Source organism: Lucilia cuprina, chromosome 6 (assembly GCF_022045245.1).
Source record: "Lucilia cuprina isolate Lc7/37 chromosome 6, ASM2204524v1, whole genome shotgun sequence".
NCBI classification, from domain to species: Eukaryota; Metazoa; Arthropoda; class Insecta; order Diptera; family Calliphoridae; genus Lucilia; species Lucilia cuprina.
The window spans coordinates 6,114,159-6,131,178 of NC_060954.1; the positions used below are offsets into that span (position 1 = coordinate 6,114,159).

Consider the following 17,020-nt stretch of genomic DNA (forward strand, 5'->3'; position numbering starts at 1 on the left):
TAAGAAAACAGCATTTGCAAAAAAACTAAAGAAAACTGTCCAAACATGACACTTTTCTAAGAAAATTACAACTTTTATTCAAAAAATTAATAGATATTTTAATAAATATTCAATAACATTTCTAAAAATAAAAAAACTTTGCCAACTTTTTTCCATTTTTTTTTTTTTCATTTTATTAAAAGAATTCCTGCGTTTTTTTAGAACCACTAGCTAAAATGAAAAATCGCTACATTACACTAAAGAGTTGCCCATTACATTGCAGAACTAAACTATTTGCTTTGCAAATGCAACACTGTTTACACGGTAAGATTTTTTTTAGTAGAAGGTGACAACAAACTGGTGCCGACAAACGTAAACTACTATTTCAAATATGTTTTAGAAATTTTCAACGATAGAAAACTGTGAATGAATTTGATTCTCACAAACAAAACGAAAAGGCAAAAAAAAGAACACTATAGCCAAATACAAATGCATGACAAAACAACCTACATAACACAAACTTAAAACACTAAATTATAAGAAAATCCTAATGGGTATCACAGAAATTATAAAATTTAACAAAACCTTAGTTAAATTTTGGGCCGGACCAATTTCTAAAAGTACATTATATCCCACTTTGCATAATAAAAAACATTTTACAGTTCTCAGCTAAATTAAAACACAAAATGTTATGAATTAAACAAAATATGACAAAAGATTTCAAGCCGTCTAAGGATGAAAAATTTACGGCGTTTTTTGAAATTCCTTCGACGGCTACACTAAGTCGGCTTTAAGCCGAACCGGCGTAGGTCTCTGTAGGTGACACATAAAAAATTGCGTTGATTTCCCACAAAAAAAAGAACAGATTATTTTAAAGAAATCTACAATTTTTTAATATTTTTCGTTGTTTTTATTTAAAATTTTATAGAAAAAATATTTTAGTATTAATCAGTATTGTTTAAAATTTGTAAAAAAAAAACACAACAAAAAGGAAAAGTTGAAATGCCAAGAAAACAGTCTGGAGAAACTTTTCCTTGTTAATAAGAAAAAAAAAACGAAAGAAAAAAATTCTCACTCACGTACAGACGACAATTTATGCAAAAAATTGTTGCATGTTGAGGTGGAAAAACTACTAAAGTAAAGAAAAAATTATAGTGGAAAAGCAAACTAAAGGAAACCGTAGTTGTTGGTGAAAGATTAAAGAGAAAATAAAATAGTTAAAAAAAAACAAAAAATAATGTAAGTTTAAAGTTGTTTGGTGATTAAATAATTTTTAAAATTACAAAGGAATATATTTTTAGTTGTAAATTGTTAAATGATAAATAAACTTTGTGCTAATTATATTGTGAGTAATGTTTTAGTTGGTAAAAATTTTCAGTTTAATTTTGTCATTGTTGGAATTTTTGACAACCACTTGTTGAGTTTTCTTTAACAAATTTTCTTTGTTTACATTTTTGTTTGTTGGAAAAAAAGGGAGGATGCTGTTATTTGTTAACCTAAAATTTTTAAAGTTGCCAGATTGTTAATTTTTTGCTAATATGCCGGATAATATACCCACCGGTATATTCGGTTTAGAAATAGTATTTTGTAGAACAAATCTAATTAGTTTTGTCAAAATTGGATTTCTTTTAAAATAAAAGGAGTGTCTTGAACTAGGGTTCTATAAATCGGCTTTCGAATAATCGAACAATCGACTTTTTGTCGAAAAAAATCGAAAAGTCGAAGTCGACTATTTTGTTCCAAAAACGTCGATAACTCGACTATCGTCTATGAAAAAAGTCGAAAAGTCGACTTTGTAAATAAAAGTCGAAAAAACTCGAAAAGTCGGAAAGTCGAAAAAAGTCGGAAAAAGTCGAAAAGTCGGAAAAAATCGAAAAAAGTCGAAAAATCGAAAAAAGTCGAAAAAATCGAAAATTCGGAAAAAAGTCAAAAAAAGTCGGAAAAAGTAAAATTTTTTTTAAGTAGAAATTTGTAACCGATTATGGCCAACAGGCTAGGTTAATTTTGAAAATAAATTAAATTAAATTTAATTAAATTAAATAAAAAAAGTCGAATATATTCGAAAAGTCGGAAAAATTCGAAAATAATCTAAAAAGTCGAAAAGTCGGAAAAAGTCAAAAATAGTAAAAAAGTCGGAAAAAGTCGAAAAAAGTCGGAAAAAGTCGAATAAAGTCGAAAAAAGTCAAAAAGTCGGAAAGTCGAAAAGTCAACTATTTATTAAATATTAAAAGTCGAAAATTCGAAAAATCGACTTTTAATAAAATGAAAAAAGTCGAAAAATCGACTTTTAACTAAATGCAAAAAGTTGAAAGTCGAAAAGTCGACTTTTTAAAAAATGCAAAAAGTCGAAAAGTCGACTTTTCATAAAATGCAAAAAGTCGAAAAGTAGACTTTTCGTTTCAACTATAGAACACTATCTTGAACTGGCTGACAGTTTTCTTTAGAAAAATGTTTTGCCCATAGAGTTTTCTAAAGTAATGTTTCTTGTACAGAAGGAAACTCCTATAGGGTTTTCTATATAGAAGTTTGTTGCCAAGACAATTTTTTTTCAGAAAAGTATCTTGTCTACACAGAAGTACTTGCTTTGACAGTTTTCTTTAGAAATGTATCTTGTACAGACAGTTTTCTTTAGAGAAGCTTTTAGTAATCAAGTTATCTTTAGAAATTTGACATTTGAAGGCTTTTTTATACAGAAAAGTTTAGAAAAGAGTCTTGTACAGAATGTTCTCTTAAAAAAATTATTTTTAATTCATACATTTTCTTTAAATCTTAGTTTCTTATAAATTTTCTTAAATCTTATTTTTTATTTACAGTTCTTTATTTTAAGTTTTAATAAAAAGTGCATGTTTCAAAATAAAAATCTTTAGTTTAATTACTACGTTTATAATTTACTATTTAAATATTTTCACAATACATATTACAAACAAAAATACCGTTAAACAAACTTTCATAATTTAAACATATACACACACTCACACACAAAAAACCAATGCAGAAAATGCCCTCACAAATACTACCAGATGGCGATGGTGCTGGTAATGAAATTAAAGTTAAAACTGCCTACAGTGGTGAGGTAATGATCAGTTATATTAAGGAGAACATAACCTATGAAGAATTGTGCTATGAAATACGTAAAAATTGTCGTTTTTCATTGGATCAAGTGAGTTTGTATATCATTTGTTATTAAAGTTTCAATTGAAAAAAATCTTATTATAATATTGTTTATTTTGTTAAAGCCTTTCACCATTAAATGGGTGGATGAGGAACATGATCCTTGTACAATATCAACACAAATGGAATTGGATGAAGCCATACGTTTATATGAAATGAATCATAATCCAGAGTTGTTAATACATGGTAAGTGTGAAAGGTTATAAGTTAAGGTTTGTTTATTTGAAATTCGAAAACAAAACTAAAAAAAGAGAGAAAACGAGTTTTAGTACTAAGTTAGAAAATGCCTTAAATAAACAGATGTTCCTTAGAACTGAACTAGAACAGACTTAGAACTGAACTAGAACTGAACTAGAACTGAACTAGAACTGAACTAGAACTGAACTAGAACTGAACTAGAACTGAACTAGAACTGAACTAGAACTGAACTAGAACTGAACTAGAACTGAACTAGAACTGAACTAGAACTGAACTAGAACTGAACTAGAACTGAACTAGAACTGAACTAGAACTGAACTAGAACTGAGCTAGAACTGAACTAGAACTGAACTGAACTAGAACTGAACTGAACTAGAACTGAACTGAACTAGAACTGAACTAGAACTGAACAAGAACTGAACTAGAACTGAACTAGAACTGAACTAGAACTGAACTAGAACTGAACTAGAACTGAACTAGAACTGAACTAGAACTGAACTAGAACTGAACTAGAACTGAACTAGAACTCAACTAGAACTGAACTAGAACTAAACTAGAACTGAACTAGAACTGAACTAGAACTGAACTAGAACTGAACTAGAACTGAACTAGAACTGAACTAGAACTGAACTAGAACTGAACTAGAACTGAACTAGAACTGAACTAGAACTGAACTAGAACTGAACTAGAACTGAACTAGAACTGAACTAGAACTGAACTAGAACTGAACTAGAACTGAACTAGAACTGAACTAGAACTGAACTAGAACTGAACTAGAACTGAACTAGAACTGAACTAGAACTGAACTAGAACTGAACTAGAACTGAACTAGAACTGAACTAGAACTGAACTAGAACTGAACTAGAACTGAACTAGAACTGAACTAGAACTGAACTAGTACTGAACTAGTACTGAACTAGAACTGAACTAGAACTGAACTAGAACTGAACTAGAACTGAACTAGAACTGAACTAGAACTGAACTAGAACTGAACTAGAACTGAACTAGAACTGGACTAGAACTGAACTAGAACTGAACTAGAACTGAACTAGAACTGAACTAGAACTGAACTAGAACTGAACTAGAACTGAACTAGAACTGAACTAGAACTGAACTAGAACTGAACTAGAACTGAACTAGAACTGAACTAGAACTGAACTAGAACTGAACTAGAACTGAACTAGAACTGAACTAGAACTGAACTAGAACTGAACTAGAACTGAACTAGAACTGAACTAGAACTGAACTAGAACTGAACTAGAACTGAACTAGAACTGAACTAGAACTGAACTAGAACTGAACTAGAACTGAACTAGAACTGAACTAGAACTGAACTAGAACTGAACTAGAACTGAACTAGAACTGAACTAGAACTGAACTAGAACTGAACTAGAACTGAACTAGAACTGAACTAGAACTGAACTAGAACTGAACTAGAACTGAACTAGAACTGAACTAGAACTGAACTAGAACTGAACTAGAACTGAACTAGAACTGAACTAGAACTGAACTTGAACTGAACTTGAACTGAACTAGAACTGAACTAGAACTGAACTAGAACTGAACTGGAACTGAACTAGAACTGAACTGGAACTGAACTAGAACTGAACTAGAACTGAACTAGAACTGAACTGGAACTGAACTAGAACTGAACTAGAACTGAACTAGAACTGAACTAGAACTGAACTAGAACTGAACTGGAACTGAACTAGAACTGAACTAGAACTGAACTAGAACTGAACTAGAACTGAACTAGAACTGAACTAGAACTGAACTAGAACTGAACTAGAACTGAACTAGAACTGAACTAGAACTGAACTAGAACTGAACTAGAACTGAACTAGAACTGAACTAGAACTGAACTAGAACTGAACTAGAACTGAACTAGAACTGAACTAGAACTGAACTAGAACTGAACTAGAACTGAACTAGAACTGAACTAGAACTGAACTAGAACTGAACTAGAACTGAACTAGAACTGAACTAGAACTGAACTAGAACTGAACTAGAACTGAACTAGAACTGAACTAGAACTGAACTAGAACTGAACTAGAACTGAACTAGAACTGAACTAGAACTGAACTAGAACTGAACTAGAACTGAACTAGAACTGAACTAGAACTGAACTAGAACTGAACTAGAACTGAACTAGAACTGAACTAGAACTGAACTAGAACTGAACTAGAACTGAACTAGAACTGAACTAGAACTGAACTAGAACTGAACTAGAACTGAAGAAGAACTGAAATAGAACAAGAACTGTTCTAGGTTTCTCCAAGTAAAAGCAAACATTATTTTCTTAAGTTTAATATAAGATATGTTTGAATTTTATTTGAGAATTCATAAAATTTTATTAAAATTGTCACGATTTCCTTATTGCCAAACAACATTTCCTTTCCAGCAATAAGAAACTTTTCCGCTTTATGACATGTGTGTTAGCGAAAAAATTAAAAACTTTTCTCAAAACTTTTTATTTACAATTTTAAGCGTAATTTAATTTTCTACTTATTAACAAAAAAACATATCAAGATAAAAGCCAGAGTTGCTAACAGATTTCTATACATTTGATACTATTTTTTCGTTATTATAGTGAAAACATATAAAAACTTACTTTTTACTAAATATCTATAGAAAAACAAACAAAAAATCACACTTTAATGGTTTTTACTAAAATCACAATTTATGCATGACTACGAAAGATGTACATATGTATGTGTATGTAAATATACATGCATACATTCTCTTTATATACAAATACCAGCAAAATACCAACAAATATAACAGATAAAAATGTATGTGAAAGAAAAACTATTGTGGTCCGTTAGACAATGAAGCAAACGTGCAGTACATTGTAGTTTTTATATCCTGATTTTTTTTGCATCAACTCACATGTTAACTCTCTTTTAGTCTTAATATGTATGAGTGTGTGTGTAATTTTTTATATATGTATTGTATACTGCTCAAGCTGCTGGTTCCTAGTTGCTGGATGCGGAAATGCGTCTGATGGTGATGATTATTCTTACTATTATGATGATATACTTAGTAGAAGCTTAGTAGGAAGCTTCATTCTTTCTACACAGATATTATTTTATGGTCCTGCTTTAGTTATTTTTTTTTATTGTAGTGATTTTGTATATTTATTCTAATCAGCAAAAACTCTAGTATGTTTTTGTTACTTTACTCTACAACAACTCTAATGTGGCTTAAAACAATAGATTATAAACCATAATGCTAAGTGTAACTAAAAACTAGTTAAAACAATAGAATTTTTGTGGGTCTTAAAAGAATTTTAACTTTTCAACATATTACTTTCTGTTGGGTTTTTTAGATGGTTGACTTTATTGAGAGTTTTTGTATGTAATTTTAATTCTGTTGTTAACTTGTTTAAGTCTCTTAATAAAACACTTTAATTTTCTTATTTTCTTGCAATACTTTTTAACCCGAATTATTATATTTTCGGAATAAATTATTAATTTTAATGATATGAAATTATAATGAAAGCAGCAAAGCAGCTTTATAAGGTTTAAGGATAATTTGTATGTAAAGTAGAGAAAGGAAGGCAAATTCATAATTAAATAAAATAAAGAACTAAAACAAGTCTAACATAGAACTAGAACAGAACTAGAGCAGAACTAGAACAGAACTAAAACAGAACTAGAACAGAACTAGAACAGAACTAGAACAGAACTAGAACAGAACTAGAACAGAACTAGAACAGAACTAGAACAGAACTAGAACAGAACTAGAACAGAACTAGAACAGAACTAGAACAGAACTAGAACAGAACTAGAACAGAACTAGAACAGAACTAGAACAGAACTAGAACAGAACTAGAACAGAACTAGAACAGAACTAGAACAGAACTAAAACAGAACTAGAACAGAACTAGAACAGAACTAGAACAGAACTAGAACAGAACTAGAACAGAACTAGAACTAGAACAGAACTAGAACAGAACTAGAACAGAACTAGAACAGAACTAGAACAGAACTAGAACAGAACTAGAACTAGAACAGAACTAGAACAGAACTAGAACAGAACTAGAACAGAACTAGAACAGAACTAGAACAGAACTAGAACAGAACTAGAACAGAACTAGAACAGAACTAGAACAGAACTAGAACAGAACTAGAACAGAACTAGAACAGAACTAAAACAAAACTAGAACAGAACTAGAACAGAACTAGAACAGAACTAGAACAGAACTAGAACAGAACTAGAACAGAACTAGAACAGAACTAGAACAGAACTAGAACAGAACTAGAACAGAACTAGAACAGAACTAGAACAGAACTAGAACAGAACTAGAACAGAACTAGAACAGAACTAGAACAGAACTAGAACAGAACTAGAACAGAACTAGAACAGAACTAGAACAGAACTAGAACAGAACTAGAACAGAACTAGAACAGAACTAGAACAGAACTAGAACAGAACTAGAACAGAACTAGAACAGAACTAGAACAGAACTAGAACAGAACTAGAACAGAACTAGAACAGAACTAGAACAGAACAGAAACTAGAACAGAACTAGAACAGAACTAGAACAGAACTAGAACAGAACTAGAACAGAACTAGAACAGAACTAGAACAGAACTAGAACAGAACTAGAACAGAACTAGAACAGAACTAGAACAGAACTAGAACAGAACTAGAACAGAACTAGAACAGAACTAGAACAGAACTAGAACAGAACTAGAACAGAACTAGAACAGAACTAGAACAGAACTAGAACAGAACTAGCACAGAACTAGAACAGAACTAGAACAGAACTAGAACAGAACTAGAACAGAACTAGAACAGAACTAGAACAGAACTAGAACAGAACTAGAACAGAACTAGAACAGAACTAGAACAGAACTAGAACAGAACTAGAACAGAACTAGAACAGAACTAGAACAGAACTAGAACAGAACTAGAACTAGAACAGAACTAGAACAGAACTAGAACAGAACTAGAACAGAACTAGAACAGAACTAGAACAGAACTAGAACAGAACTAGAACAGAACTAGAACAGAACTAGAACAGAACTAGAACAGAACTAGAACAGAACTAGAACAGAACTAGAAAAGAACTAGAATAAGCTTTTTTTAAGATAGAATTTCTTTCTTTGAAAAACCTTCTTCTGCTCCACATTTTCTTTAAATATATTTAAGTTTATTTTGCATTAACTTTTCAAACTTCTTGTTTACTTTTTTAATCAAATTATATTTATACTAAGAATACAGTTTCACTTTATTAGTCCTTTGGTTGTATTTACATTTACATGGATACATTTTTATTTGTTGTATATTCTCATATGGAAAATATTGTCGGTGTAACTATAACTATGCAGTACAAATATGGTTTTGGTTGTGTTTCATTCATTCTTTCTTTCTTTCTTTTTTTATATTTTGGATATTTTATAGTGCAAAAGCGTACATCTTCATCGTCGGTATGATGACGGCGTTTAAACGTTTATGGTATACAAACGTATCGAGTTGAGTCGAGTTAGTCGTCAGTCAGTTAAGACTACTTGTACGTTGACAGAATACATAAGAGATAAAAACAAATTACACTTTGCCTGCTTGTTTGTAGTTATTGTTGTTTAATTTTTTGGGAAAATATATACATTTTTTTTAACTTTATAAATGAAGAATATTGTGTACTTATATGTAACCAAGTTACCGGGTTTATGGTTCCATTTTTTTGGTTTTTCTTCTACTTATTTTGCATACATCAAGGGTTTTGTATTGTAGGTAGTGTGTGATAGAGTTTTTTTTGTTTTATTTCATTAATGTAAAAACTGTGTTAGTGGGCAGATTAAATATTAATTACAAAGATGAGATGAGGATAAAGACGAAACGGTAACGTTGCTTTCCAGAGCAGAATAATGAAAATTTTTTTTAATTTTTTTTTCGTTAACGAAATAATCATATGTGTAGGAAATTTATATTGTTTTGAGAGTGTTGTGGGAAAATTAATGTTTACAAAAGGCAAACTACGTGTGTCTTCATTTAATTTTAACAAAATATTGAAGGAACATAAAATGTAACAAATTAATATGGTAAGAAACAACAATGGTTTTTATGTTCTAGTTGTGTTCTAGTTCTGTTCTAGTTCTGTTCTAGTTCTGTTCTAATTCTGTTCTAGTTCTGTTCTAGTTCTGTTCTAGTTCTGTTCTAGTTCTGTTCTAGTTCTGTTCTAGTTCTGTTCTAGTTCTGTTCTAGTTCTGTTCTAGTTCTGTTCTAGTTCTGTTCTAGTTCTGTTATAGTTCTGTTCTAGTTCTGTTCTAGTTCTGTTCTTGTTCTGTTCTAGTTCTGTTCTAGATCTGTTCTAGTTCTGTTCTAGTTCTGTTCTAGTTCTGTTCTAGTTCTGTTCTAGTTCTGTTCTAGTTCTGTTCTAGTTCTGTTCTAGTTCTATTATAGTTCTGTTCTAGTTCTGTTCTAGTTCTATTCTAGTTCTATTCTACTTCAGTTGTAGTTCCGTTCTAGTTCTGTTCTAGTTCTATTCTACTTCAGTTGTAGTTCTGTTCTAGTTCTGTTCTAGTTCTGTTCTAGTTCTGTTCTAGTTCTGTTCTAGTTCTGTTCTAGTTCTGTTCTAGTTCTGTTCTAGTTCTGTTCTAGTTCTGTTCTAGTTCTGTTCTAGTTCTGTTCTAGTTCTGTTCTAGCTCTGTTCTAGTTCTGTTCTAGTTCTGTTCTAGTTCTGTTCTAGTTCTGTTCTAGTTCTGTTCTAGTTCTGTTCTAGTTCTGTTCTAGTTCTGTTCTAGTTCTGTTCTAGTTCTGTTCTAGTTCTATTCTAGTTCTATTCTACTTCAGTTGTAGTTCCGTTCTAGTTATGTTCTAGTTCTATTCTACTTCAGTTGTAGTTCTGTTCTAGTTCTGTTCTATGTCTGTTCTAGTTCTGTTCTAGTTCTGTTCTAGTTCTGTTCTAGTTCTGTTCTAGTTCTGTTCTAGTTCTGTTCTAGTTCTGTTCTAGTTCTGTTCTAGTTCTGTTCTAGTTCTGTTCTAGTTCTGTTCTAGTTCTGCTCTAGTTCTGTTCTAGTTCTGTTCTAGTTCTGTTCTAGTTCTGTTCTAGTTCTGTTCTAGTTCTGTTCTAGTTCTGTTCTAGTTCTGTTCTAGTTCTGTTCTAGTTCTGTTCTAGTTCTGTTCTAGTTCTGTTCTAGTTCTGTTCTAGATCTGTTCTAGTTCTGTTCTAGTTCTGTTCTAGTTCTGTTCTAGTTCTGTTCTAGTTCTGTTCTAGTTCTGTTCTAGTTCTGTTCTAGTTCTGTTCTAGTTCTGTTCTAGTTCTGTTCTAGTTCTGTTCTAGTTCTGTTCTAGTTCTGTTCTAGTTCTGTTCTAGTTCTGTTCTAGTTCTGTTCTAGTTCTGTTCTAGTTCTGTTCTAGTTCTGTTCTAGTTCTGTTCTAGTTCTGTTCTAGTTCTGTTCTAGTTCTGTTCTAGTTCTGTTCTAGTTCTGTTCTAGTTCTGTTCTAGTTCTGTTCTAGTTCTGTTCTAGTTCTGTTCTAGTTCTGTTCTAGTTCTGTTCTAGTTCTGTTCTAGTTCTATTCTAGTTCTGTTCTAGTTCTGTTCTAGTTCTATTCTAGTTCTATTCTACTTCAGTTGTAGTTCCGTTCTAGTTCTGTTCTAGTTCTATTCTACTTCAGTTGTAGTTCTGTTCTAGTTCTGTTCTATGTCTGTTCTAGTTCTGTTCTAGTTCTGTTCTAGTTCTGTTCTAGTTCTGTTCTAGTTCTGTTCTAGTTCTGTTCTAGTTCTGTTCTAGTTCTGTTCTAGTTCTGTTCTAGTTCTGTTCTAGTTCTGTTCTAGTTCTGTTCTAGTTCTGTTCTAGTTCTGTTCTAGTTCTGTTCTAGTTCTGTTCTAGTTCTGTTCTAGTTCTGTTCTAGTTCTGTTCTAGTTCTGTTCTAGTTCTGTTCTAGTTCTGTTCTAGTTCTGTTCTGTTCTAGTTCTGTTCTAGTTCTGTTCTAGTTCTGTTCTAGTTCTGTTCTAGTTCTGTTCTAGTTCTGTTCTAGTTCTGTTCTAGTTCTGTTCTAGTTCTAGTTCTGTTCTAGTTCTGTTCTAGTTCTGTTCTAGTTCTGTTCTAGTTCAGTTCTAGTTCTGTTTTATTTTTTCTTTTTTATGGAAATCCCTTTTTCTATGTGTATTTCTAAATTGGTATTAATTAAAACAAACAAATGATATGTAAATTTAGGCTTTTGTTTATTTTTTTTTTCGAATTTCACATATCCTTTAATACTTTGGCCATGTTTGACAGAAAATATTTTGTTAATTTCTCTTGTAAAGTTGTTTCTTTTTTTTTTTGTGAATTTCTCTTCTATTTAGTGTTTATTTTGCTTGTTTTTGACACAGGGTCTTTATGAAAAAATCATTTACACCTACGGCATTATTTAGGAAGCTAGCTGCCTGCTCTTGAAGAGGCATTGAAGAGGAATAATAAAATTCTACACACTCGTTTAAACCGGAATAGAAAAAAAATCCATTATTTTTTGTTAGACATTTAGAAGGTGTTGTTGGGTGGTGGGGTAGTTAGATTATTATGTGTTGAAAGAGAGTGAGAGAGAGAGTGCAAGGATTTTGTTAAGGTTATAAAGAGAGAGAGAGAGAGAGGAGAGATGCGCTTTAGCAAGTAGAGAAAGGGAGTGAAATAGTTAAGTTATGTTATTTTGTGTTTTTCAAAAATTTTAATTTAGAAACCTGCGTGTAATTAGCAAAAACCCAGCTGATTTAAGATAATTGTTGTTTTTAATAATATGGCAAGTTTGTTTAGCTTTAAAGAGCAACAGAGAGAGAGAGAGAGAGAATTTAGCCTTAAGCTTGGGATTTTTTTGTAAAGAACACCCACTTTTTCTGTCCTTAGAATTAAACAGTTTTTTTGTTTGTTTTTCTTAGGTGTCGTGAGTGTGAGGTTCCTTTTTTTCAGGTTTTTTACACTGAACTTGCGCTACACTTGACAAAATTTATCCCGGCAGTGACAGGAAGTTCATTATATTAACATTATTCAGTTTTTTTTTTTGTTAAATGACTAGAGCAAAAATTGTTTTCTGTTTTGTGGTTACATTTTCTTAATGATTATCTTTTAGTTTAAAGCTGGCACAGTCTGCTGTTGTGTATGTCTGTCTGTCTGTATGTCCGTGTAACTTGTTTTGTAATTGAGTCTCCTCGACAAAGTTTTACGACAAAAAGAAAAAAAAAGATGAGATTGAGAGCAAGTTTAGAGAAAAAATTACAACAATATATTGACATTGAATCTTAAGATTCAATGTTGTTTTTGTTGCCTGGGAGCATAAGAAAAACATTTTTAGAAAACATTTTTTTATTGTTTTTGTTGTTTTGCCTCCTTTTTCCATTGATATCCTGCCAACTCATACTTTCTCTAATGGAAATAAAAAATTTTGTTTCTTTCCTTTAGCTTACAGCCTAAAAAAAAAACTTTGTTGTTTTTTGTATTTAGCTGATGTTGTTGTTGTGTTTGTTGTAATGCTCTTTAGCTGCTATTGCCAGCCACTAAAAACGGAACACTCGCGCATAAGATTTTGTGGAAAATAGACGTCTATTTTTAAACTGTTCAATATTTAATATTGATATAGAAATTTTTATTTGTAAAACCAACAACAGAAACAAAAAGGAAAAGCCAAAGAAAATTGTTTAAAAATATGGAAAATCTTTAAAAAAAATTGTGGAAATATAAAAAAAGTTTATATAATTTAAATTATAGTTAAAAATATATATATTATTAAAAAAAAATTATAGCCTATTTTTAGGCTTATTAAAAATATTTTAATTTATTGTAAAAAAAGTGTTAAAAAGTGCTTGTGTTTGTTTTTCAAATAAAAAAACTTAAAGTTAGTTTTAAAGTTTTTTAATTATTTAACAAAAAAGGTAATTTATGTTAAACAAAATTACTCTAAAAACAACAAATCATTATCAAAAAAAATCATAAAAAAACCGAAGTGAAAATTTTAGTACTCCGTTTTTATTTTATATAAATCGATAAAAGGCTTAGTCGTTTTGCCACTATATAAAAAAAAACTCCACCCAAAACTTAAACCACTTTTTTAAAGTAAAATTTTTCTAAAAAACAAATCAAATTAAAAAAATCTTTAACAAAAATTTAAAACTTTTTTAAATAAAAAATAAGCAAAAAATTGTTAAAAAAAATCCTTAATTTTATAAGCTTTCCCTTATACTAACACCTCTTCCTTTACCCTACTACCTATTTAACTCTATAATCCTATTGTTAAAATCTTCTCATTACTTTTTTTCAAAACTCTACTGGGAATATCACCAACCAAAATCCTTTTCTATTCCCTATAAACTTAAACCTAAAAACCTTACATTAAAAAAAGATAACATTGCCTACTTTTACCCTTTAATATTTTCAACATTTTATTAGCTCTCTTTTAGGGGCAAAATGCAAAACTGTTACTTAAACATACTAAGCTTTCTAATTAATATATTAATTAATAACTATAACATACCTTAGGGATTGTTTCACATTACATACATATGTCAATTTGATAAAATTTTACATTTTTTTATCCACTTGTTTATTTAGTTATTTGACATTTTCATAGCATACCTTAGGGATTTGTTATTAGCAAACTGAAAAATGAGAATGAAATAAAATAAATAAAACTAGTTCAAGTACAGAAAATGAAAGCTTTTTTTTACTAAATTATAAAACTCAAGGAATTACAAAATACTTAATTATAAATATTTGTTAAGGAAGACTTCTTTTTAAGGAACATTTTATATAGAAAAGTTTGTTTCCTTAACAGTATACTATAGAAAAGTGTCTTTCTATAAGAAAAGCATCTTTTCTAAACAGTTTTCTATAAGAAAAATGTATTTTACAGACATTTTTCTATAGAAAATTGTCTACTAAAGAGATTTCTATAGAAAAGTGTCTTTACTAAAGAGATTTCTATAGAAAAGTGTCTTGACTAAAGATACTTCTATAGAAAAGTGTCTTTGCTAGACAGTTTTTCGGAAAAAAGTATTTGCTAGGCAGTCTTTGCTATACATTTTATTATAGAAGAGTCTACTAGAGAGATTTCTAAAAAAAAAGTGTCTTTGCTAGACAGTTTTCCGGGAAAAAGTCTTTGCTAGGCAGTTTTTCGGGAAAGAGTCTTTGTTAGGCAGTTTTTCGGGAAAGAGTCATAGATAGACAGTTTGCTACACATTTTTCAATAGAAAACTTTCTTTGTTATACACTCTTCTATATAAAGAGTATGTTTTGTAGACAGTTTACTATAGATGAGTGTCTTTACTAGACCGACTTTTACAGAAAAGTGTTTACACTAGACAGTTTTTCTAAAAACCGTCTTTTCTAGACATTTTATTATAGAAGAGTCTTTACTAGAGAGATTTCTATAGAAAAGTGTCTTTACTAGACATTTTTTCGGAAAGAATCTTTGCTAGACAGATTTTCGGGAAGGAGTCTTTGCTAGACAGTTTTTCCGGAAAGAGTTATTGATAGACAGCTTGCTATTCATTTTTCAATAGAAAACTTTCTTTGTTAGACACTCTTCTATATAAAGAGTATGTTTTTTAGACAGTTTTCCATAGAAGAGTGTCTTTACTAAACCGACTTTTAAAGGAAAGTGTCTTTACTAGGCAGTTTTTCTAAAAAGAGTCTTTTCTAGACAGTTTTTTTTCGGAAAAAGTCTTTGCTGGCCAGTTTTTCGGGAAGGAGTCTTTGCTAGACAGTTTTTCCGGAAAGAGTCATTGATTGACAGTTTGTAATACATTTTTCAATAGAAAACTTTTTTTTGTTATACAGTGTTTTCTATACAGTTTTCCATAGAAGAATGTCTTTACTAGACCAGCGTTTAAAGGAAAGTGTCTACACTAGACAGTTTTTCTACAAAACTCTTTGCTAGAGAGTTTTTCGGGAAGGAGTCGTTGCTAGACAGTTTTTCCGGAAAGAGTCATTGATAGACAGTTTGTAATACATTTTTCAATAGAAAAGATTCTTTGTTATACAGTTTTCTATAGAAAGAATATCTTTTGCAGACAGTTTTCTACGGAAGAATGTCTTTACTAGACCGACTTCAATAGGAAAGTGTCTAAACTATACAGAGCCTTTGTTAGACATTTTATTATTGAAGAGTCTTTGATAAACAGTTTGCTAACTGGCTTTCTATAGAGAAGAGTATTTGCTATACAATTTTCAATAGAAGAGGTTCTTCCAAAGTCTTTTATAGAAAAAATGTATTTTTTAATAAAGAATAGTGTGTTTACTAGACCGATTTTTTACAGGAAAGTATCTACGCCAGACTGTTTTTTTTTTTTTTTTTGAAAGTGTCTGCTGAATAATTTTCTGTGGAAAATAGTCATCTAGAGAAAAATGTCTTCGCTAAAGATTTTTCAATACAAAATTCTATTAAATAAAAAAAATTTCCATAGGAAAGTATTTTTGGGCAATATCTTTTTTTATAGAAAAGCGTTCTAGGCAAAGATTTTTATAGACAAGTATCTTTGGACAAAAATTTTCCAAGGAAAAGTGTCTTTGGAAAATATTATTGAACAACAGTTTTCTATAGAAAAGTGTATTTGGTAGACAATTTTCTACAGAAAATCGTCTTTAGACAACAGTTTTCTATAGGAAAGTGTGTTTGAGGAACAGTTTTCTATAAGAAAATGTCTTCGTGCAACAGTTTTCTATAGAAAAATGTCCTTGGAGAACAGTTTTCTATGATAAGTTTTCAATAAAAGGTGTCACCGCTAGAAAGAATAAACTTCGAAGAATTTTATTGATTAAAGACATAAAATTTCCTTTAGGAAAGCTTTTTGTGTCAGGAAAGTTTTCTTTAGAAAAACTTCTTGTTTAAGGAAGTTTCCTTTAGAAAAGCTTTTTGTCTGAAGAAAGCTTCATTAAGAAAAGTTCCTTTTAAAGAAAGTTTTCTTGTTTAAAAAGGTTTCTTTTGGAATATTTCTTGTTAAGAAAGTTTTCTTTAGAAAAGTTTCTTATTAAGAAAATTTTCTTTAGAAAAGTTTCTTATTAAGAAAATTTTCTTTAGAGAAGTTTCTTATTAAGAAAATTTTCTTTAGAGAAGTTTTTTGTTAAGAAAACTTTCTTTAGAGAAGTTTTTTGTTAAGAAAATTTTCTTTAGAAAAGTTTCTTGTTAAGAAAGTTTTCTTTAGAAAAGTTTCTTGTTAAGAAAGTTTTCTTTGGAAAAGTTTCTTGTTAAGAAAGTTTTCTTTAGAAAAGTTTCTTGTTAAGAAAGTTTTCTTTAGAAAAGTTTCTTGTTAAGAAAGTTTTCTTTAGAAAAGTTTCTTGTTAAGAAAGTTTTCTTTAGAAAAGTTTCTTGTTAAGAAAGTTTTCTTTAGAAAAGTTTCTTGTTAAGAAAGTTTTCTTTAGAAAAGTTTCTTGTTAAGAAAGTTTTCTTTAGAAAAGTTTCTTGTTAAGAAAGTTTTCTTTAGAAAAGTTTCTTGTTAAGAAAGTTTTCTTTAGAAAAGTTTCTTGTTATGAAAGTTTTCTTTAGAAAAGTTTCTTGTTAAGAAAGTTTTCTTAAGAAAAGATTCTTTTAAAGACAGTTTTCTTTAGAAAAGTTTCTTCTTATGAAGGTTTTCTTAAGGAATGTTTCTTGTTAAGAAAATTTTCTTTAGAAAAGTTTCATTTTAGAATATTTTCTTTAGAGAAGTTACTTTTTAAGAAAGTTTTCTTTAGAGAAGTTTCATTTAAGAATATTTTCT

At 30.0% G+C, this 17,020-nt stretch overlaps 1 protein-coding gene across 2 annotated transcripts in view; it reads left to right on the plus strand.

The window, feature by feature from the left end:
- Positions 1-778: 778 nt before the first annotated feature.
- The window catches only part of LOC111688796 (atypical protein kinase C), a 34,952-nt gene continuing 18,710 nt past the window's right edge, over positions 779-17,020 (plus strand). Inside the window, exons 1-3 of one of the 2 annotated variants that reach the window (XM_046953423.1) lie at positions 779-1,218; positions 2,793-3,139; positions 3,216-3,336. In XM_046953423.1, the coding sequence (XP_046809379.1) occupies positions 2,969-3,139; positions 3,216-3,336 (292 nt within the window). In that variant the 5' untranslated portion in view covers positions 779-1,218; positions 2,793-2,968. The remainder of the gene's footprint in view (positions 1,219-2,792; positions 3,140-3,215; positions 3,337-17,020) is intronic. The other variant, XM_046953424.1, reaches the window with a different exon arrangement.